Consider the following 16567-nt stretch of genomic DNA (forward strand, 5'->3'; position numbering starts at 1 on the left):
TCTTTTAATGTCGTCATTCTACTTTGCAATAAGTCGGCTTTTACGGTTTGGGATTTTGACACCAAAGGCCGGACGAGAGCACACATTCAGCCAAAACTGACTTTTATGGCTCTGGAAATAGTATAATAACAATTAGGGGTTTTTTTGGACTAAAGAGAACTTGCTTTCCCCGTGGTTTCAATGTCTTCATGTAACGCAGACAATTCAAAATGTTTATACAGTTTGTCTCTGAATGGCGTTAGCGTGGTCGGCTGCTCTGTTGTCATTTTCGTGTACGAAATTTGTAAATAATATAAATTTACCCATGTCTAAATAATGTTATACTTTTTGTACAGTTGGAAAAAAAGCGCATGTAACCATGTAACTTATTTGTTGTGGTGTTTGCAGTTTCTCATAAAGAAACCTTATTAAACTCTTCTTTTCCAGTATTTACGGCTATTTCTCTTCATAATTAGCTGCTGTCTTCAGAAGGATTCTCGAGCAAGACTTTCTGCATAACGTAAACGTAACCATTTAGTTTAAAGCAGCACACTCTTGCTACCCCACAGCATCGTACTGGATCATTTAAGAATGTGTACTAAGATTGTAGCTATGCTAAAGCTAATTGCCCTGGGTCCTTTTTTTGTCATGGCCGTCTGTGGCACAGTCCGATGGCACAACCACTACGCTATACAACATACTTCCTTCCTTCCACTTCATGTACAATCTTTTCCTTTTTAGCACAATCAGGAGTTACGCAGTGTAACCAGTACAGTTCCTTGTTGCCATGGGCAACATTATTATCAGTAACCTGAAAGAGACCCCCCCAATAGGTATCTTTCAGGTTGGAGTCCTACATTACGTCGTTCTGTGGTTAACGTGACATTTAATTTAAAAAATTGTATACACTCAAAACACCACCTCCACTTTTTTCAACTCTGCTTGACTGTGTTTGCTAATCAAAAATTCCCTCCTGTTCCTCTTTCTGGGGGTGGAAGAGTGGGGGGTGGTGAGGCTGCCGGAGCTGATACTAGCAGACACAAGGCTAGAGTTCAGAATAATGTACAGTAAAAAGTCTATAGTTACGAAATACGTGCACACAGGCCTATCTATTTGAGTAGGTGTCTGTAAACATGAAACGTAATCTCATTCTTGTAACATTTCACTCATGCAGCGAACCAATCCATTATTAACAACCAGGCAGGTCAAGGGTTCCAAAAACGTGTCAGTATTAACCTCCGCCTCGGTAAGTCCCACTGCAATATCGCTGACCCAGTTAGAGTTAGCCTTAGAGGACGGAGCTCCGGATCATCTCAACCAGACAATCTCTTCAGCCATTAAAGCTCCCCAAAGCATCTCGACGTACCAAGAAACATCAGCCTTCCGAATTTTAAATAGGTGATTAGGTTCTCCAAATGCTACTGAAGGTAAATTAGTGGGTGTATAAATAATTTGGCAGTAAGTTTTGTACAAAAGAAATATATATGCATTGTGTTATAAGTTATGAGTTTATTATGCACAGTATTGTAGTTTGTCGCCAAACACCATTAGTCATTCAGTTTTCTGAGGTAATTTCGTATACACAATCGTCTGTCACAGCTGTTTTCCAATCAGTTTGATAACATACCCCTCAAATGACTCAGTGCTGACTACTGTACAAGGAGCCCCAGAGCATTATCACTGCGAGACACCCACCTCTTCCCGGCAGCATCACTGTTAAGCAGATGCAATTACTCGGCGCCATCTCAATAAGTTAACTGTGAGCACCTTCCCACATGATACAACGAATTTACTTACGTGCAATACCACGTGACGGGGCTGCGCTAGAATACAGTGACGGCACGCGGGCAATAATCATGGCTATTGTTTCGCGCCATCTTGTGGCACGTCTGTGTCACTGCAACTAAAAGGGAGTACAGTACAGTACATGCGGTTTATTCAGCAATATACTGAAGTGCTTCCATTAATTAACATATTTTTCAATTACCGTTCATTTAAAAATAGTGTGAGTGCCCTGCGATGGGTTGGAGCTCCATGGGTTATTGCCTGCTTTGCACAAGAGGGTAGGTCTATAGAAAATGGATGGATTGATTACAATATGTAGCTCACCTTCATTTCTGTGGCTTTACAAATGCATTTGTGGTCATTTCATTTATGTTTTTCATTAAAATGTATCATGTTGATCTACTTAGATTTCCAGAAGGCCTTTGATGTTGTCCCTTACAAACGGCTCTTGCTTAAATTTAAAACTGTAGGGATTTTAGGAACTGTGGCAGCTTGGATCGAAAACTGGTTAACAGACAGGAAGCAGCGAGTACTTATTAGAGGTACAATGTCACAGTGGGCCTGCGTTCATAGTGGGGTACCGCAGGGTTCAATTTTAGGACCACTATTATTCCTAATTTAAATTAATGACATTGACACCAATACATACAGTAAACTGGTTATATTTGCAGATGACACCAAGGTAGGTGGTGTAGCAGATACTGAACTAGCAGAACAGAGGCTACAACGGGATCTTGATTTAATTAGTGACTGGGCTGATACCTGGCAAATGAAATTTAACATAGATAAATGTAAGGTAATCTAGGCAGGGAGCATAAATATAAAGTACAGATATTTTATGGATTCCACTGAAATAAAGGTAGCTGATTATGAGACCTCGGTGTGTATGTTGATGCTTCCATGTCCCACTTTCGCCAGTGTGGGGAAGCGATAAAAAAGACCAATAGGATGTTGGGTTACATCTCTAGGTGTGTGGAGTTTAAGTCATGGGAGGTGATGCTACGATTATATAATTTCTTGGTAAGACCCCACCTAGAATATTGTGAGCAGGTTTGGTCACCACACCTTAAGAAGGACGTTGCTGCCTTGGAAAAGGTGCAACGTAGAGCTATGAGAATGATTCCTGGTCTTAGAGGAATGTCTTATGAGGAGAGGTTAGCTGAGCTGAATCTGTTTAGCCTTGAGCAAAGGAGGCTATGGGGGGACATTATCCAGGTATATAAGATTCTAACAGGTCAGGAAGCTGTTCAGCCAAATGGTTATTTCAATATTAGTTTAAATACTAGAACTCGTGGCTGTAAGTGGAAATTAGCGGGAAAACATTTTAAAATGAATTTCAGGAAGCACTTCTTTACACAGTGTGTAGTTGGAGTATGCTTCCTGCTAGTGCAGCGTGAGTTAAAACCCTGGGTTCCTTTAAATCAGAGCTAGATAAGATTTTAACAACTCTATTAGCTATTAGTTAAGTTCTCCCCAAATGAACTTGATGGGCCGAATGGCCTCCTCTGGTTTGTAAATATCTTATGTTCTTATTGACAAGTATATTCTAAAGTCATGTTTATTTCTTTTAGATGATAATGCAGGTTCTTGTTGCCAGTTTATAGTATAACAGATTGTTAGTAATCTCGGTGAGAATAAATTGTTATTTTGTATTGTGTTATATTCCTGGTAATACAGCTGTCCTCTCTGGGAAAAAATAACTGTCGACCGAACAGTACCAGAGATGATATCTTTGCGTAAATGCTGTTTTTGGATAGCATTTGAGAAAAATCTGTAAAAATGAACAAATCAGCAACATTTCAATTCACTTACAGTATACTTGACCATTTAGTAGCGTTAAAGAATTCGTTATAGCATTTGATGGCTTCGTGGTACTAATACCAGATGTACAGCATCAAGGGTCATCGGGATATTTGATGTTCAGTAAACTTGTTATAATATAATGGTTAGAACTTCTTATGGCAGTCAGCAGAGGGTGCACCAAGACGTATGAAACATCCAGGTTGGTACACTTACGTTTATCACGGCTGATCAACTGGATACACACGCATTTTTTTATCAGAAAACATGTCTAACCTTCGCATTAAATCGAGATATATACTTTCCAAAAATATTATATTTAGTGTTCCAAAGTAATTAAATATCGAAAATGTATTTAGCATTGCAGCAATGGTATGTAAATATGAAAGCACGGTCGAGGAAAGAACTGAAACCGACGAGTGTAGAACGAAAGAGCATAAAAACATTGCAACACATAGCACATTAAGACATTTTAAAGAACTCCGTTTAGGTTTTTTAGATGTGCCGCTTAGCTACTTTCACCTAACATACCAAGGTATTCAGCGGGAATACACTGGGTTTTAAACTGAAATTGGGATTAATAAAACAATTTTTGTTTTTCTTTCAGTAGCCTTTAAAAGCGACAGAATGAGTTGCAGCCATTAAACCCGTGTACATTGCAATTGCAGCAGTTTAGCTCATATTCCCGCGATTTATTGCTGTTATTAATATTCATATGCTATGCTACTGCCGTAGCCTACAAATTTTAAAAATACGATTGATGGTTTTCAGGAAGCCACGCCTTGCAATTACGCTACGGCCAGCAGGGGGATCAGAAGACCTAAAGAGTATACTAAATATAAAATATGCCGACCGCATAAACACCAGGTCAATTTAATTTTCTTCATTCCTACCAAAGCAACAATTTCATATTTTTATTTTTTTTATTCTACATAGAACTGCCCCCAGCATTTTAATCGCAGCACACCCAGCGCCTCACTGTGAAACGGAGGCGTGTACCGCGCGCCATCGCACCCATTTCATAACATTAATGCCCCGGACCACCAAGCCCCAGCAAGCTAGCGAATGAAAACAGAAGCCGCCTCACTTACAAGTGGCTGACGGGAAATGTAGTGTGCCGCCTCGCTGCTTTAAAAAAGACTGAGGGAATAGAACACTACATTTCCCAGAAGACGCGGCGCCCTAGGGTAAACGCCCATAGGCATTATCTCATGAATATACAACGAGCTTTTCCACTTTCCTAAGATGTCTGCCGACGCTCATTAATATTCCCGCATACAGTTTTTATAATAATGAGATGTGGTGGCGTCTCCACCCGCTCTCCAGTCTTTTGGTTCAACTTGAGTTTCTTCCAGCACTCGGGCTCCATTATGGTGCCACGGACAGCGGCGCGGTGGCGCTGAGCGGCCCGAGGGGGGACAGGCAGTAAGTTCGTGATGCTGTTTTTCTAGCCTTATGTCGTTTTATTTATTTTAAGCAGCCCTTAGGGTCGAATCGGCGCCGTCCGCCCGTATACGCGGTCTGTTTAACGCGGGAGGGAGAGAGTATGGAGAGTGCGCGGGTCGCCGTGATGGGGGACACGCTGGAGAGGACCGGCTCCCCGGCGGCTGCCGGCACAGTGGCGACCGGCTCGCAAGCGGCCACTGGTAGTAAGCTGAGGAAGCCCGGCGCGCCGTCTGGAGCAGGAGCTGGGATGCCAGCGGCGGACGATGGCGGGGGCGGCGGCGGCAGTGAGCCGAGGACGGAGAGCGTCGGACTGCTGGCTCCCGTCCCCACTACTGGACAGACTGCGGGCGGCCGTGAGCGCCGAACCGAAGCCACTCCCGTGGAGGGGGGCGCCCCAATTGAAGGTACCCTCAGGCCGTCCGCCAGCGTTCGCAGCTTCGCCGGGCACTCGGGCTCGCTGCTACGGCGGCGGCGGCTGCGGAGGAACCTGTCCGCCACCGCCGCAGCCCCCGGTTCCTTCAGCGGCAGGATGGGCTCGGCCGCCTCGGCGTCGTCACTCAGTACACGCAGCCTGGACAGGAAGACCCTGCTGCGGCATAGGCAGCCGGCACAGCTGCAGCCGTCCGACCGGGAGTGGGTGCGATCGGACCTCCGCAGGGGCTGCGTTCACGTTCACGACCGGCGCTCGACATCGTGCCTCAGGCCGGTACTGTGTACGCTGGATACCAGCGCCGGGGAGATCGCTCACCGCCTGAGCCGGCTGGGCGGCAGGGCAGGGGCCGCGGTAAGGGTGCCCGGCGAGCCCGGCTTCCCCATGGACTTTAACGGACAGTTACGGAATGGCGACGACGCTTCCGGCCGGTTGAGCTTCGAGGTGAGATCCAGGGACGGCCAGCCACCGCCGTCCGCCGAGCGGCTGAAGCTGCTGCTTTTGGCAAATGACAGTAACACGGGGCGAGGTGCGGGCTCCCCGGCTGAGCTCCTGACAGCAGACGTGAACTCAGGCTCGGACGTGGAGAGCAGCCCGCTGGAGGATCTGAGCTCCGGCCCCGGGCTGGACGAGCGCCGGGACTCATTCGGCGACGACATGATGCTGGGCACCGACGCGTCCGCCCTGAGTCCAGCTTTCGACAGCGCCGCGGACGGGCTGGACACCCCGGGAAGTTCTTCGGATGAGCTGGAGCTCGACTGCCCGTCCCCGAAGAGGGCATCCAGCCCGGAGACCGAGCCTGGTTTACAGATGCGTCCAGCGGATGGTGCCACCGTAAGCGACGGCCACCAGCATCCGAGCGGTGTGATAGACGACGGCGGGATTGGGGCTGCATCCCAGACGGGGGCGGCCACGGAGGGCAGCGACCCCACACCCACCCTTTACGTCCAGCTGCACGGTGAGACGGCCAGGAGGCTGGAGCTGGATGAGAAGCCGCTGAGGATCCAGAACGACTATCTGTTCAAACTGGGATTTAAAGACCCCTGGAGAGTGCAGGAGGAGGGCATGGACAGCGAAATCGGCTCGCTGATCCGTTTCTACGCGGGTGAGTGTCTCCAATCTCGCACGTCTGACCGGCCGTATTGGGGTCTGCAGGGCCGTTGTGGGTAAATCCTGTCTCGCTTGGTGACACTTGGCTGTGGTCCTCCGGCCTTTTCCGCAGTTATTCACGGCCTGCTGTTTTTTGGAAAGTGTGAGGCTTGGTTTCTATCTGGACTCTTTCGATCTTTATTTCTTATTTTGAATCTAATGCGTTTTTTCCCCGTCAGAAAACAGAAATGTGTAGAGTCCAATTTTGCACCATTTATATCATGTATAAATACATTTTAAATTGTATTGTGATCTCTGTCCACCTGACGTATGTAATCAGTGCTAGCTGTTGCATGGTGTGTGTGTGTGTGTGTGTGTTCGTGCGTGTAAACACTCATGGTGCTGTTGGTGTGTATGTAAAGCCTAGGTGGGTGTGTTTAAATGGGTTGTGTGAAATCCTGTGTAAAGCCTTTCCATTGTCCTGCTGTTTAAAGTGCATGACTGGGTCGCGTCATCCTTTTAGTGCATCTTTATAAAAAAAAAAAAACTCCGTAAAAGGCAGATCAAACGGGAGACTGATTAATAACAAAAAAAAAAACTTTAGTTCAGTGCCATAACATTGGACAAAGGGTGTGTAAACAATTTTGTGCCTGTGAATAGTGTAATAAAGTATAAGGTAAATTGAAAGTCTGGTCGTGTAGCGTGCCAGGCCGAGTCATGTGACCGTCATGAGGTTTCTTCTGGCCAGGCTGTGTCCGGGGAGCCAGCAGGGCATGTGGACCGTCTCTTACCAGGCCTGTCTGTGTCTTGCAGAGTGGATTGGGGGGGGGGGGGGGGGGGGGGGGGGGGCGTTGTGGTGTTCCCCGTCCTCCAGTAGACAGGAGACGCAGACTAGGCGGCGGGATGGAAGAGAGGCTCTACCGAAACGCAGCATCAGCACCATGCTGCCTGCAGGTCTCAGGCGGCCTGTCACTTCCCCGCTTTAATGAGCACCAGGGCCGCACTGAGATCCTCCTCTGTGAATCTTGATATCTGTGACACTTCAGAAAGGCTCATTAAGTTTGGTGGGTGGTTGAGCTGTGTTTGCTTATCCTGCGTGCGCTATTTGCGTTTTTGTTAATAGGGTCAGGATTCGCTTGCCTCGTTTGTCAGTGCGCACGTTTTTGGCGTCACTGTTATAGGACAGTGGCCTACGATCCCATTGGAATCTCCGGGGATAAGCTCTCTTGGGAAACGCGTTCCGTTTTGGTGTGCCTTTGGCACGGACAGACATGTCCGCCAGCGACTCTGGTGGTAAATATTTAACCGGCCTGCCTGGAGTGGCGTGCTGAAGGTCACGGGAGCAGGCTGTAGAAAGTGAGTCCCGATCAAGGGTTTGGAGGCCTCTGAATGAGGCACCGGCCCTTTCCTCACTCACACAGCTGCGTACCTTCACCTGTCGCTTCCTGGAGTCTGTGACGGGCCTTTCCTCACACACACAGCTGCGTACCTTCACCTGTCGCTTCCTGGAGTCTGTGACGGGCCTTTCCTCACACACACAGCTGCGTACCTTCACCTGTCGCTTCCTGGAGTCTGTGACGGGCCTTTCCTCACACACACAGCTGCGTACCTTCACCTGTCGCTTCCTGGAGTCTGTAACGGGCCTTTCCTCACACACACAGCTGCGTACCTTCACCTGTCGCTTCCTGGAGTCTGTGACGGGCCTTTCCTCACACACACAGCTGCGTACCTTCACCTGTCGCTTCCTGGTGTCTGTGACGGGCCTTTCCTCACACACACAGCTGCGTACCTTCACCTGTCGCTTCCTGGAGTCTGTGACGGGCCTTTCCTCACACACACAGCTGCGTACCTTCACCTGTCGCTTCCTGCAGCATGTAAGCCCTCTTGTTATGTGTGTGACAGAGCTTTATTACACTAAAGAGCCCCTTGGGGTGGGAGAGAGTGCCAAAGGGCCTCACTGGGGTTTGTGAATGCTGTTAATTTAGCTGCTGCACACAAGCTTCCTGACACACTGTTCTGTCCCGTACTGTCTCCCTGACTGTCTGCCAGCTCCATCCCCCCCCCCCCCCCCCCTCACCACAACTGCCCCACTGAACACAGGAAGTTCTTACATTCATTCAGCAAAAGAACAGGCTAGGGGAGGGGCAGGGGTTTTGGGGGGGGGTGCAAGGGGAGGGTTTCGGACGCTGGGGGTCAGCCAGTTGGAAATAGGAAATCCGTCCAGCGGTAGAATAGCTCAAAGGCAAGCGGTTGAAATTCTGAGCTCGTTTCTACACTAAAGTTGCCAGTTTCGGTGTTACGGGGGTATTGCTCTTGTACCGTTGAATGTGGGTTTTTGAAGATGGTCTTACAGCTGTGGAAGTGTCTTTTGAATGGAGAAATCTGCTTTTTTGGTTGAGTTATGGCTGGAAACGGGTGAGTTTCCCCAGGCTTCGTATTAAGAGGGAACTTACGAGCGATGTAGCATTATGAAGGCTTTGGAAAACTCTGAAAGATAAATGTAGTATTTTGAAGGTAGGAGGCTTGGTGTTAAATCCGGTTAAAGCTGTAAGCTGTGCGTAGGTAATGTAAACATACATGATGATATCTCGGTCACCCTGTCACCCCTTCACCACGTCCACGGGAGGCGGTACAGGTGACCGGTCCAGTGGAGCGCTGTCCTGGCGCCACTCGGTGGCCCGATCACCGGAAACAGCAAGAGACCGGGGCAGCCCGTTAATCGCTGATGAATGCCGCAGTCGGAGGAGACATTCATCACTAAAAACGTTGTGTACAGAGAGACAAATGGGGCGTCTTTCCGTGGCCGGTTGAGGTGGGTGGCCTGGCGCCCCCGCCCCCCCCCCCCCCCCCCCCCAATTTGGTTTGTCATGAGCTGGCCCTTGCATACTAAGCCAGTCCCTGGCTGAAGAAGCAGTCTTTTTATTTTGGGGGCCCTCTGTTGCGGGGGAGCCGTCCAATCAGCTGCTTCGTGGGGATTCAAAGACGCAGTGGCCGTTTGTCTCCCTCTTGGACGTCTGTTACTGCCGGTCGCCTGGGAATATTCCACCCCCCCCCCCCCACCATCTCACGGCACTGTTGGCAGTGTTCATCCCCTGATTTGGGTTTAAGAAGACAGATCTCAGTTTTTACCTAATCTTTATTTGATAAGCAGCCTGAACCTAGTTCTGGTGTATGTGTGATGGCATGTGAGGAATTTAACCCCCCACCACCCCATGTGAAGAAGAACCAGGGTGGGGTCACAGGTTAAAGGGCTGCTACGTGTCCTCTTTGATCCCGTATTTGACCTTAGCAGAGGTCACCCTGCTGGACTGACTTGGGAACGTTTGGGAATCTGTATCCTGATCCTACGTGTCGTCTGTCAGATGTTTCAGCACGAAGGATCTTCACGCGACTGCTATGCTCCGTTCCCGTGGCCCCACCCACATACCAAGGGAATCCCCACTGAGTACGAAGGGGAGAAGTTGGAAAAGGTGTTTAATTTCCCCGTCTGTTTTCATCACATCGGTTCACGAAGATCCGCTTACAAGTCAGGACAGAAGCTGTAGAAGCAGGTGTAGAGGGGGTTTATATGGTCCCTGGGGTCCGTCCTTCATGCCGAGATGCGTTATGGGGGCCGCGCGTTCCCGCGACGCTTCCCGGTCGGAGTAAGCGGAGAGCCCCGCTGACCTTAAAGATGGCGGCGGTGGCTTTGGAAGCTCTTCTGCGGTGTTACGGAATGAATGGCGGGCATGTGCTTTGAGTGGCTCGCTCTCACCTGAAACTGGCCGAACAAAGCGGAAGCTCGTATTTAAGGAGAGATGAAGTGAAACGTTTCGGGCGAATAGAGCCCGATGAATAATTTAGGAGGCACGCGGGCGCCTGGCATCTCGGCTTGCAGCCGGTGTCGGGATGACCTGCGCTGTCGCTCTGCGCTTATGCCGTCTTCTCTGCTTGGACGTGTGTGTCTGTGTTCTTTATTTATTTATTTATTTATAATTTTTTTAAGGCTTTAAGTTTACCAACATGATTTCTGAACTGGTCACGCCGGCTCATTTTTAGATGGATTGGTTTTTTAACACTAGTATTTAAGATATATGGTGATTGTTACCGTTTTCTTCAACTTCTTCAGTTCGGAAGTCAACCCCCAACCCAAAAAAATTGCTGTAGAATGTTCTGCATATAACTGGAAAGCTATTGGCCTAAAATACTAATCCTGTATTGTCTTTATTATTTGTTGTTTTATTTTTTTTTACCCAGAATCCTCCAGCTATTGATTTTCTTTGGACAAAGCGACAATCGATCTGGTCAAGCAGCAGCTGGTCTCCCCTAGGTCCCTTTTGCGCAGTTTTAAGTGTTTCCCCCAGATGCCCCCCCCTGGTGCGAGGCAGGGCTGAGCTTGTCTCCCCTGTCCCCCCCCTCCCCCCCCCCACCTTGGGATCTTCCTCTCATCTCTAACTCAGCTCGTCATGTGTGTGAAAACCCCCCTCCCCTGGCATTCCTTACACTAGGCTAATAGTCGTCAAGAAGTGCTACGGCTTGCGGTAACAAGCGAGAAACAAACCCTCTGCATCCTCGTCATCTTTGACCTCCTCTCTGTGGGACAGCTCCCTCTGCGGGGGGGGGGCTTTGGGGCTCCCCCTGTCGCCGGAGACAAGGCGAGCCCTTTGAGTGTGGAGCGTGACGGAAAAACTCGGGAATGAAATAATCTTTAGCGTGTTACACTGTTTAAAATTAGGAGGATCTTGGTGAAATTTTTAGTAATCTGGACCATCCTTATTTAAAAATAAACCCCAGTACTCCATCCTGGCCACGTGATGGTCCCAAGTGACACTGGGCTCTCCAGGGAGGAGGTAGAAATTAGAACAGAAATAAACCGGAAAGAGCCTCCGTGTCAGGTTCCGGCAGGCTGCCGCTGGTTGCGTCCCATGTTACAGCCAGAGCTGGAGCACGGGCCCCCTGTCAGCTGGTCAAGGCCCCCGGACACGTGCAGAGAGGATACTGAGGCCACATCCACACTGGGGTGGGTGGGGCAGGGGTGAGAGGAGGGGAATATGTTTATGTTGTGTCCTTATGGGAGAAACATGCTGTTACATAAGAGGGGGAGAGAGGGAGGGTGAGTGCGTGTTGGCATACTTTTTATGCCAAACCAGAGGCTTGCTTTTTCTTCACAGAAGTACAGAAAAGGATTCTGGGAAACGGTGACTATCCCAGGGGAGGTATAAGTGCCTGTGTTCTCGTTCTGTCCTCTCTTCCTCTCCCTCGTTTGCTCCCAAACCACCCCCTCCGGTCACGTTGCGGAGAGCCTGACGGTCAGGGTACCCCAGTCATCCGATTCAGGGGCATGGACCGTGCCCCCAGCTCTTCTGCGTTCTGATTGACAGGGCAAAGGACTCGCGCGGAGATCGTAACATGCCTCATGGTCGCCGCGTTTCTGTGAACCTGATTCTGCTCGCTTCGCTGCTTTTATTCAATGTTTCCTAAAACTGCGTCACCGGGGCCCAGTGGGGCAGATTCGTCCTTGGTAGGTAGCTGCCTTGCTGTAGGTATGTGGGTCTCACTGCTGCCCATTGCGAGCCCATGAAGCCAATCCATAACCTTGCATATGTACCTTGGTCCAACAGCCTGTCCCTCGGGAGGATGGCCGTCATGAAACATGCCATACCTCCAGGGCAGCAGGGCGGCCACATGGACTATCGCATGTCGTATTCAGCCGCGAAATGAAACTGAGAACTGGGTAATTATGAAACTCGGTCTTCCTCAGGTTTCCTCCAGACCGGATGAGAATCTTGGATGTTGATGAGAGCTATGGTGTTTCGCAATGCTGGTTTTCTCACTGTCCCCCGACACGTGTTTGGGATGTGGCTAAATTGCCCTCGGCCTGTGAATGTGCCCTGCAGGGGCCTGACTTCCCATCCAGGGTGTTCCCCTGCCTTGTGTCCTGTGTTTCGTAGGGTTGGCCCCAGGCTCAGCATGGCCTCATTCTGCAAAAGCAGTTGGTGGATGGATAGGAGGCAAGGCGCCGAGCTTCTTGTTTATAAGCCATTGTTCCTGCCTCCCCAAACTGGGCCAGTTCTGCAAACTTAAGATTACAGTAATAAGAAATATTATGAGCGTCAGACTTAGGGCAGTGTGTGGCTCAGCAGGTTAAGTCTCTGTGCTTCTGATCGGAAGGTCACAGATCCGAATCCTTTGCAGAGCAGCCACATGTCTGCCAGGACCAACCGCAAGGCCCTTAACTGCCCTGACAGATCGGCTAACCCTGCCCTCGAACTATAAGCTTCACTGTCCCATCATGTTTGTGTGTGTTTGTGTGCCATAAAAAAGGGGAGTACAATGGGACATGCCCTCCACATTCCAGTGTACTTTCTTACTTGTACAAATAGCAAACAAAGCTTCTCTTCATTCCACGCTATGGGGTTTAAACAACTCTGTTCGTGTGACGTGCCCATCCCCTGCCTCCAGGGGCCACGGGCAGTGCCAAGTTGGTGCAGTGTGGCGTCCTCCTCTCGTCGTGTTCGACAACAGCGACTCCTGCTGGTCGGATGGTGCGGTGTGGTTTGCAGATGGCTGTAGCCTTAGTCCTTTCTGGGAACTGGTGCGTTCTTAATGCAAATGCATTTTTAATATCATTAGCCTGTTCCTGGTGATGCGTTCTGAGCTGGCTTTAATGTTCACCATGTTATGGTTCTGCGATAGCGGATAATTCCATCTACATCAGACACACTGTACCATAAACCAGTCCAGTGGACTAAGCTGGTCCTGTGTGGCCCAGTGTTGGTTCATCACCTCTAGGCTGCTACCAGGGTTCTGTGAAGCTTCTGGTTTGACCATTCGGTCGGCCACCTTAGACCAGGGTTGCGTAACGGAGGCAATAGGCAGGAAAATGCTGAGATTCAGTCGCTAACCTGGGATGACTGTGCAGACGGGTTCAGCTGTAAACCTGTCGTCACTGCAGATAGAAAGGTGCGCTGGAAGTCCTTACTAGGGTTGGGTTGGAGGTGCCCAGACCCACAATACACTAGTGTGAGGAGGGAAGGAGAGATCTGGAGATGCCGGTTTGCCTCAAGATCTCCCTCGCTGACGCTGGTTTCCATGCCGTGATTATCGCGCATTATGTAACTGGTCTCCGTGAGCAATGAGACCGTGGGCGTTAATCAGGCGTGGGGGGTGGGAGGGGTCTGAGAATTGGCTTCTCATCTTCCCATAAATCCATCTTTCCTGCCGTTCTTCCCTTCCTTTCCTCCCGTTCTTGTCAATTCCTTCCTTTATTCTTTCTTTTTTTCCCTTTTCACCTCCCCTGTATTGTATCCCTATTCTGTCTATCGTTCCTGGCTATTCCTGTCTCTGCCTCTCTCTTCCTGTCTCTCTTTTCCATTGTCTCTCAGATGCACATGGCCCCCGAATCTGACACACAGTCCCCCCCCCCTCCCGACGGTGCCATTTCAGCGCTCGTGAGCCTTGAATAATGATGGGGGGGGGGAAGCGGGTGACCCAGTGGATGTGCAAAGCCGCAGTGGTACCGGCCCGGTGCGTACTAAGCAGTGTTTACCATGCCGGCTTTGTGCGCTTGATGCCAGCCGTGGCTCGGGGCTGCTGGGTTCTCACCGCGGCTCCGGTAAGTGCCAGCGACACCTGCTAATCCTCACGCCGCCCCTTTTACGTGCCAGCGGCCAGCTGGACGGGGGCCAGGGGAGTGTTGTCGCGTTGAGGAGCGAGGCGATGTGAGAAATCATGCAGTCTCGCACCCGCGGTCCCCTGACCCGTCCTGCTCCGTCCCACTCCACCGGCGTGACTAGGTGCCTCACATGAGGTGCAGGGCTCACGGTTCTGTGTGCCGCACCACCGCATCGCTCCCTGGGGTCGTTTTACAGTTTAATGGGCATCCTGTCATCTCCACCCACCTTTCTGCATCCCCCCCCAAGACGGTCCTGCGCGGCGCTCCCTTTGTTCCGCCCACAGAGTTGGCAGCAGCACACAAGCTACTGTAGATAAGTCTGCACTGCTCGAACCTGCAACAGAGTGGCAGCTCCACCTCCAGCTGTCGGCCTACCAGAGCTCTTCCCGTAAGCCTGAGCTCCGTTTCCATCGGCGGGGGATGATATTAATGCCGCAGCAGTACTCCTGGGGACACTCGGGAGTGAGAGAAGGGGAGAGAGAGTTCCCCAGGAGACATTAGTCATTGGGAGCTGGTGACTGGTGCCAATCGATTTACTAGCACATGGGCATCCGGAGGCCTGGCCTGCAGGAACATCAGCTTGCGGCCTTGCGTCATGGTACCAGGCCTGGCAAACCACCACCTTGCCTAGAACCCCAGCCCGTGGTGGATGAACCTCATTGGTCCTTGTGTGTCTGCTTACAGGAGCATTTTTTTTTTTTTATTGTCAGCTACTTACTATGTCGAATTTATTTGTTCTTGGCATTGTTTTCTCATACTGGAAGTATGGGTATGAATTTTACTGTAGAATGTATGCGGAAAAAAGCCTCGACGAGCCCCACGTCTCACTCGATACCTCCTGCTAATTAGTTCCGCTTGTTACCACCCTCATTTTGAATTTCCTGGGGGAGCTTAGACATGCCAGCAGCTCAGGCCCCTGCCTCGGGCCCCCGCATCCGTCTGCGTCTGAGCATGGTGGCCGGCCGGAACGGGCTGTACAGCCTGTCTTCGTCCTGGCTCTCCATTGTGGCAGGGCCCCGTTGTGCCGAGTCACAGCTGGACCTGCACGCCCGGGCGGCATGCGACGACCCGCGAGTCGCTGCGATGTGTAAGGCCGTTTTGGTTATCGAATTTAATTTTGGCTATCGGAGACTAGTGATGTTACATTCGAGGCCTTTCTCTCCTCCCCCGCCCCCGCTTGTCGATGCTAGTACGGTCTAAGAGGTCGCCCATCCTCGGCAGCACGCTCTGGGTTCTAGCCGACCCTAGCTCCCTAAAAGACGTGTCTATTAATAATCTGCCCGACTCCCAGAGCTCAGTGCACAGGAAAACTCTCTGGGCTGTCGGCAGCAGCCGCGGTAGCAGCACCCGTCCTGTCAGCCAGTGTCAGCTGACGAGCTGGAACCCCCACCTCAGCCGCCTCCTCCTCCTCCTCCTCATCCTCCTCATCTTCCCAGCTCTGTTACATCATCAGCGCTAGCTTCTTCTCCCGGCGCCGTCAGCTGACTCACTCCCTGCACTGCCTCCCCAGCCTCTGGCCAGCCTAGCCCAACGCTCCGTGGCACCCCCCCCCCCCCATCATGTTGCTGCCTCTCGTCGTAAATCCTGCAGATTACTCTGCCTGAACTGGAATCATACATCAGACACACTACTGTCCGTCATACGCTGTCGCCGATCACATTTCTGATCCGAACTCAGCAGCACCCTCTATAGGACAGTGCCGGTCGTGACCACTATCTGACTGCCATCCCGCCATCTCTGGGCTGCCGACTGCCTGATGTTCCGTCTGTATCTGGGGGGACGGAGATGTGTATGTTTATTAATTAATCGTTCCAGCACTGCCCATCTCTCAACTGACACCCAGCAGACATGCTATTAATTAACCAATAACACAGAAACTTCGGCTGGTTGTATGCCTTCTGCAGTTTGTGGCGGTCAGTAAGGCCAGTGCAGATATTTCGCTTCCTGTGTAAGATCGACCGCGTAAGCAGTGCCTGCCAGATAGGCGGTGAGGGTTAGTACATCGCCGTTTATAGTCTCCTTTACTAAAACCATCAGGCAGCGTGAATGACTCCGGAATGACGGTAAGCTTAGCAGAATCCCTTTTATTGAAATATGTAAAAGGCAGCAGCACTGAGTTCTGAAGCAGCCGGGGTCTGTATGGGAGGCGTGACTGACCTTCGTCCATCGCTGCTCCTTTTCAGGAGGCAAATGAAGAGGCCAGCGGGTTGCAGATCACCATGCTGACGTGTTTCAGGGTTCAGGTGTGGCTCGGGCTGGGCTCTGTGCCGTCCCCACCTGCCTTGAAGGTCACCCCACCCCACCCCCCGCACGCGATCATCCCAGCTCTCCAATGTCACCTTATTTGTCTCTCCAGAAGGACTATTTAGAATTTTGCATTTTAT

The 16567-nt window shown here is 50.6% G+C and overlaps 1 protein-coding gene across 1 annotated transcript in view; it reads left to right on the top strand.

Annotated features, from left to right (window-relative positions):
* Positions 1 to 4774: 4774 nt before the first annotated feature.
* The window catches only part of LOC125740708 (PH domain leucine-rich repeat protein phosphatase 1-like), a 35547-nt gene continuing 23754 nt past the window's right edge, over positions 4775 to 16567 (top strand). Inside the window, 1 exon segment of the mRNA XM_049012236.1 lies at positions 4775 to 6545. Coding sequence (XP_048868193.1) covers positions 5111 to 6545 — 1435 coding nt within the window. The 5' untranslated portion in view covers positions 4775 to 5110.

This window comes from Brienomyrus brachyistius, chromosome 4 (assembly GCF_023856365.1).
Source record: "Brienomyrus brachyistius isolate T26 chromosome 4, BBRACH_0.4, whole genome shotgun sequence".
Lineage (NCBI taxonomy): Eukaryota > Metazoa > Chordata > Actinopteri > Osteoglossiformes > Mormyridae > Brienomyrus > Brienomyrus brachyistius.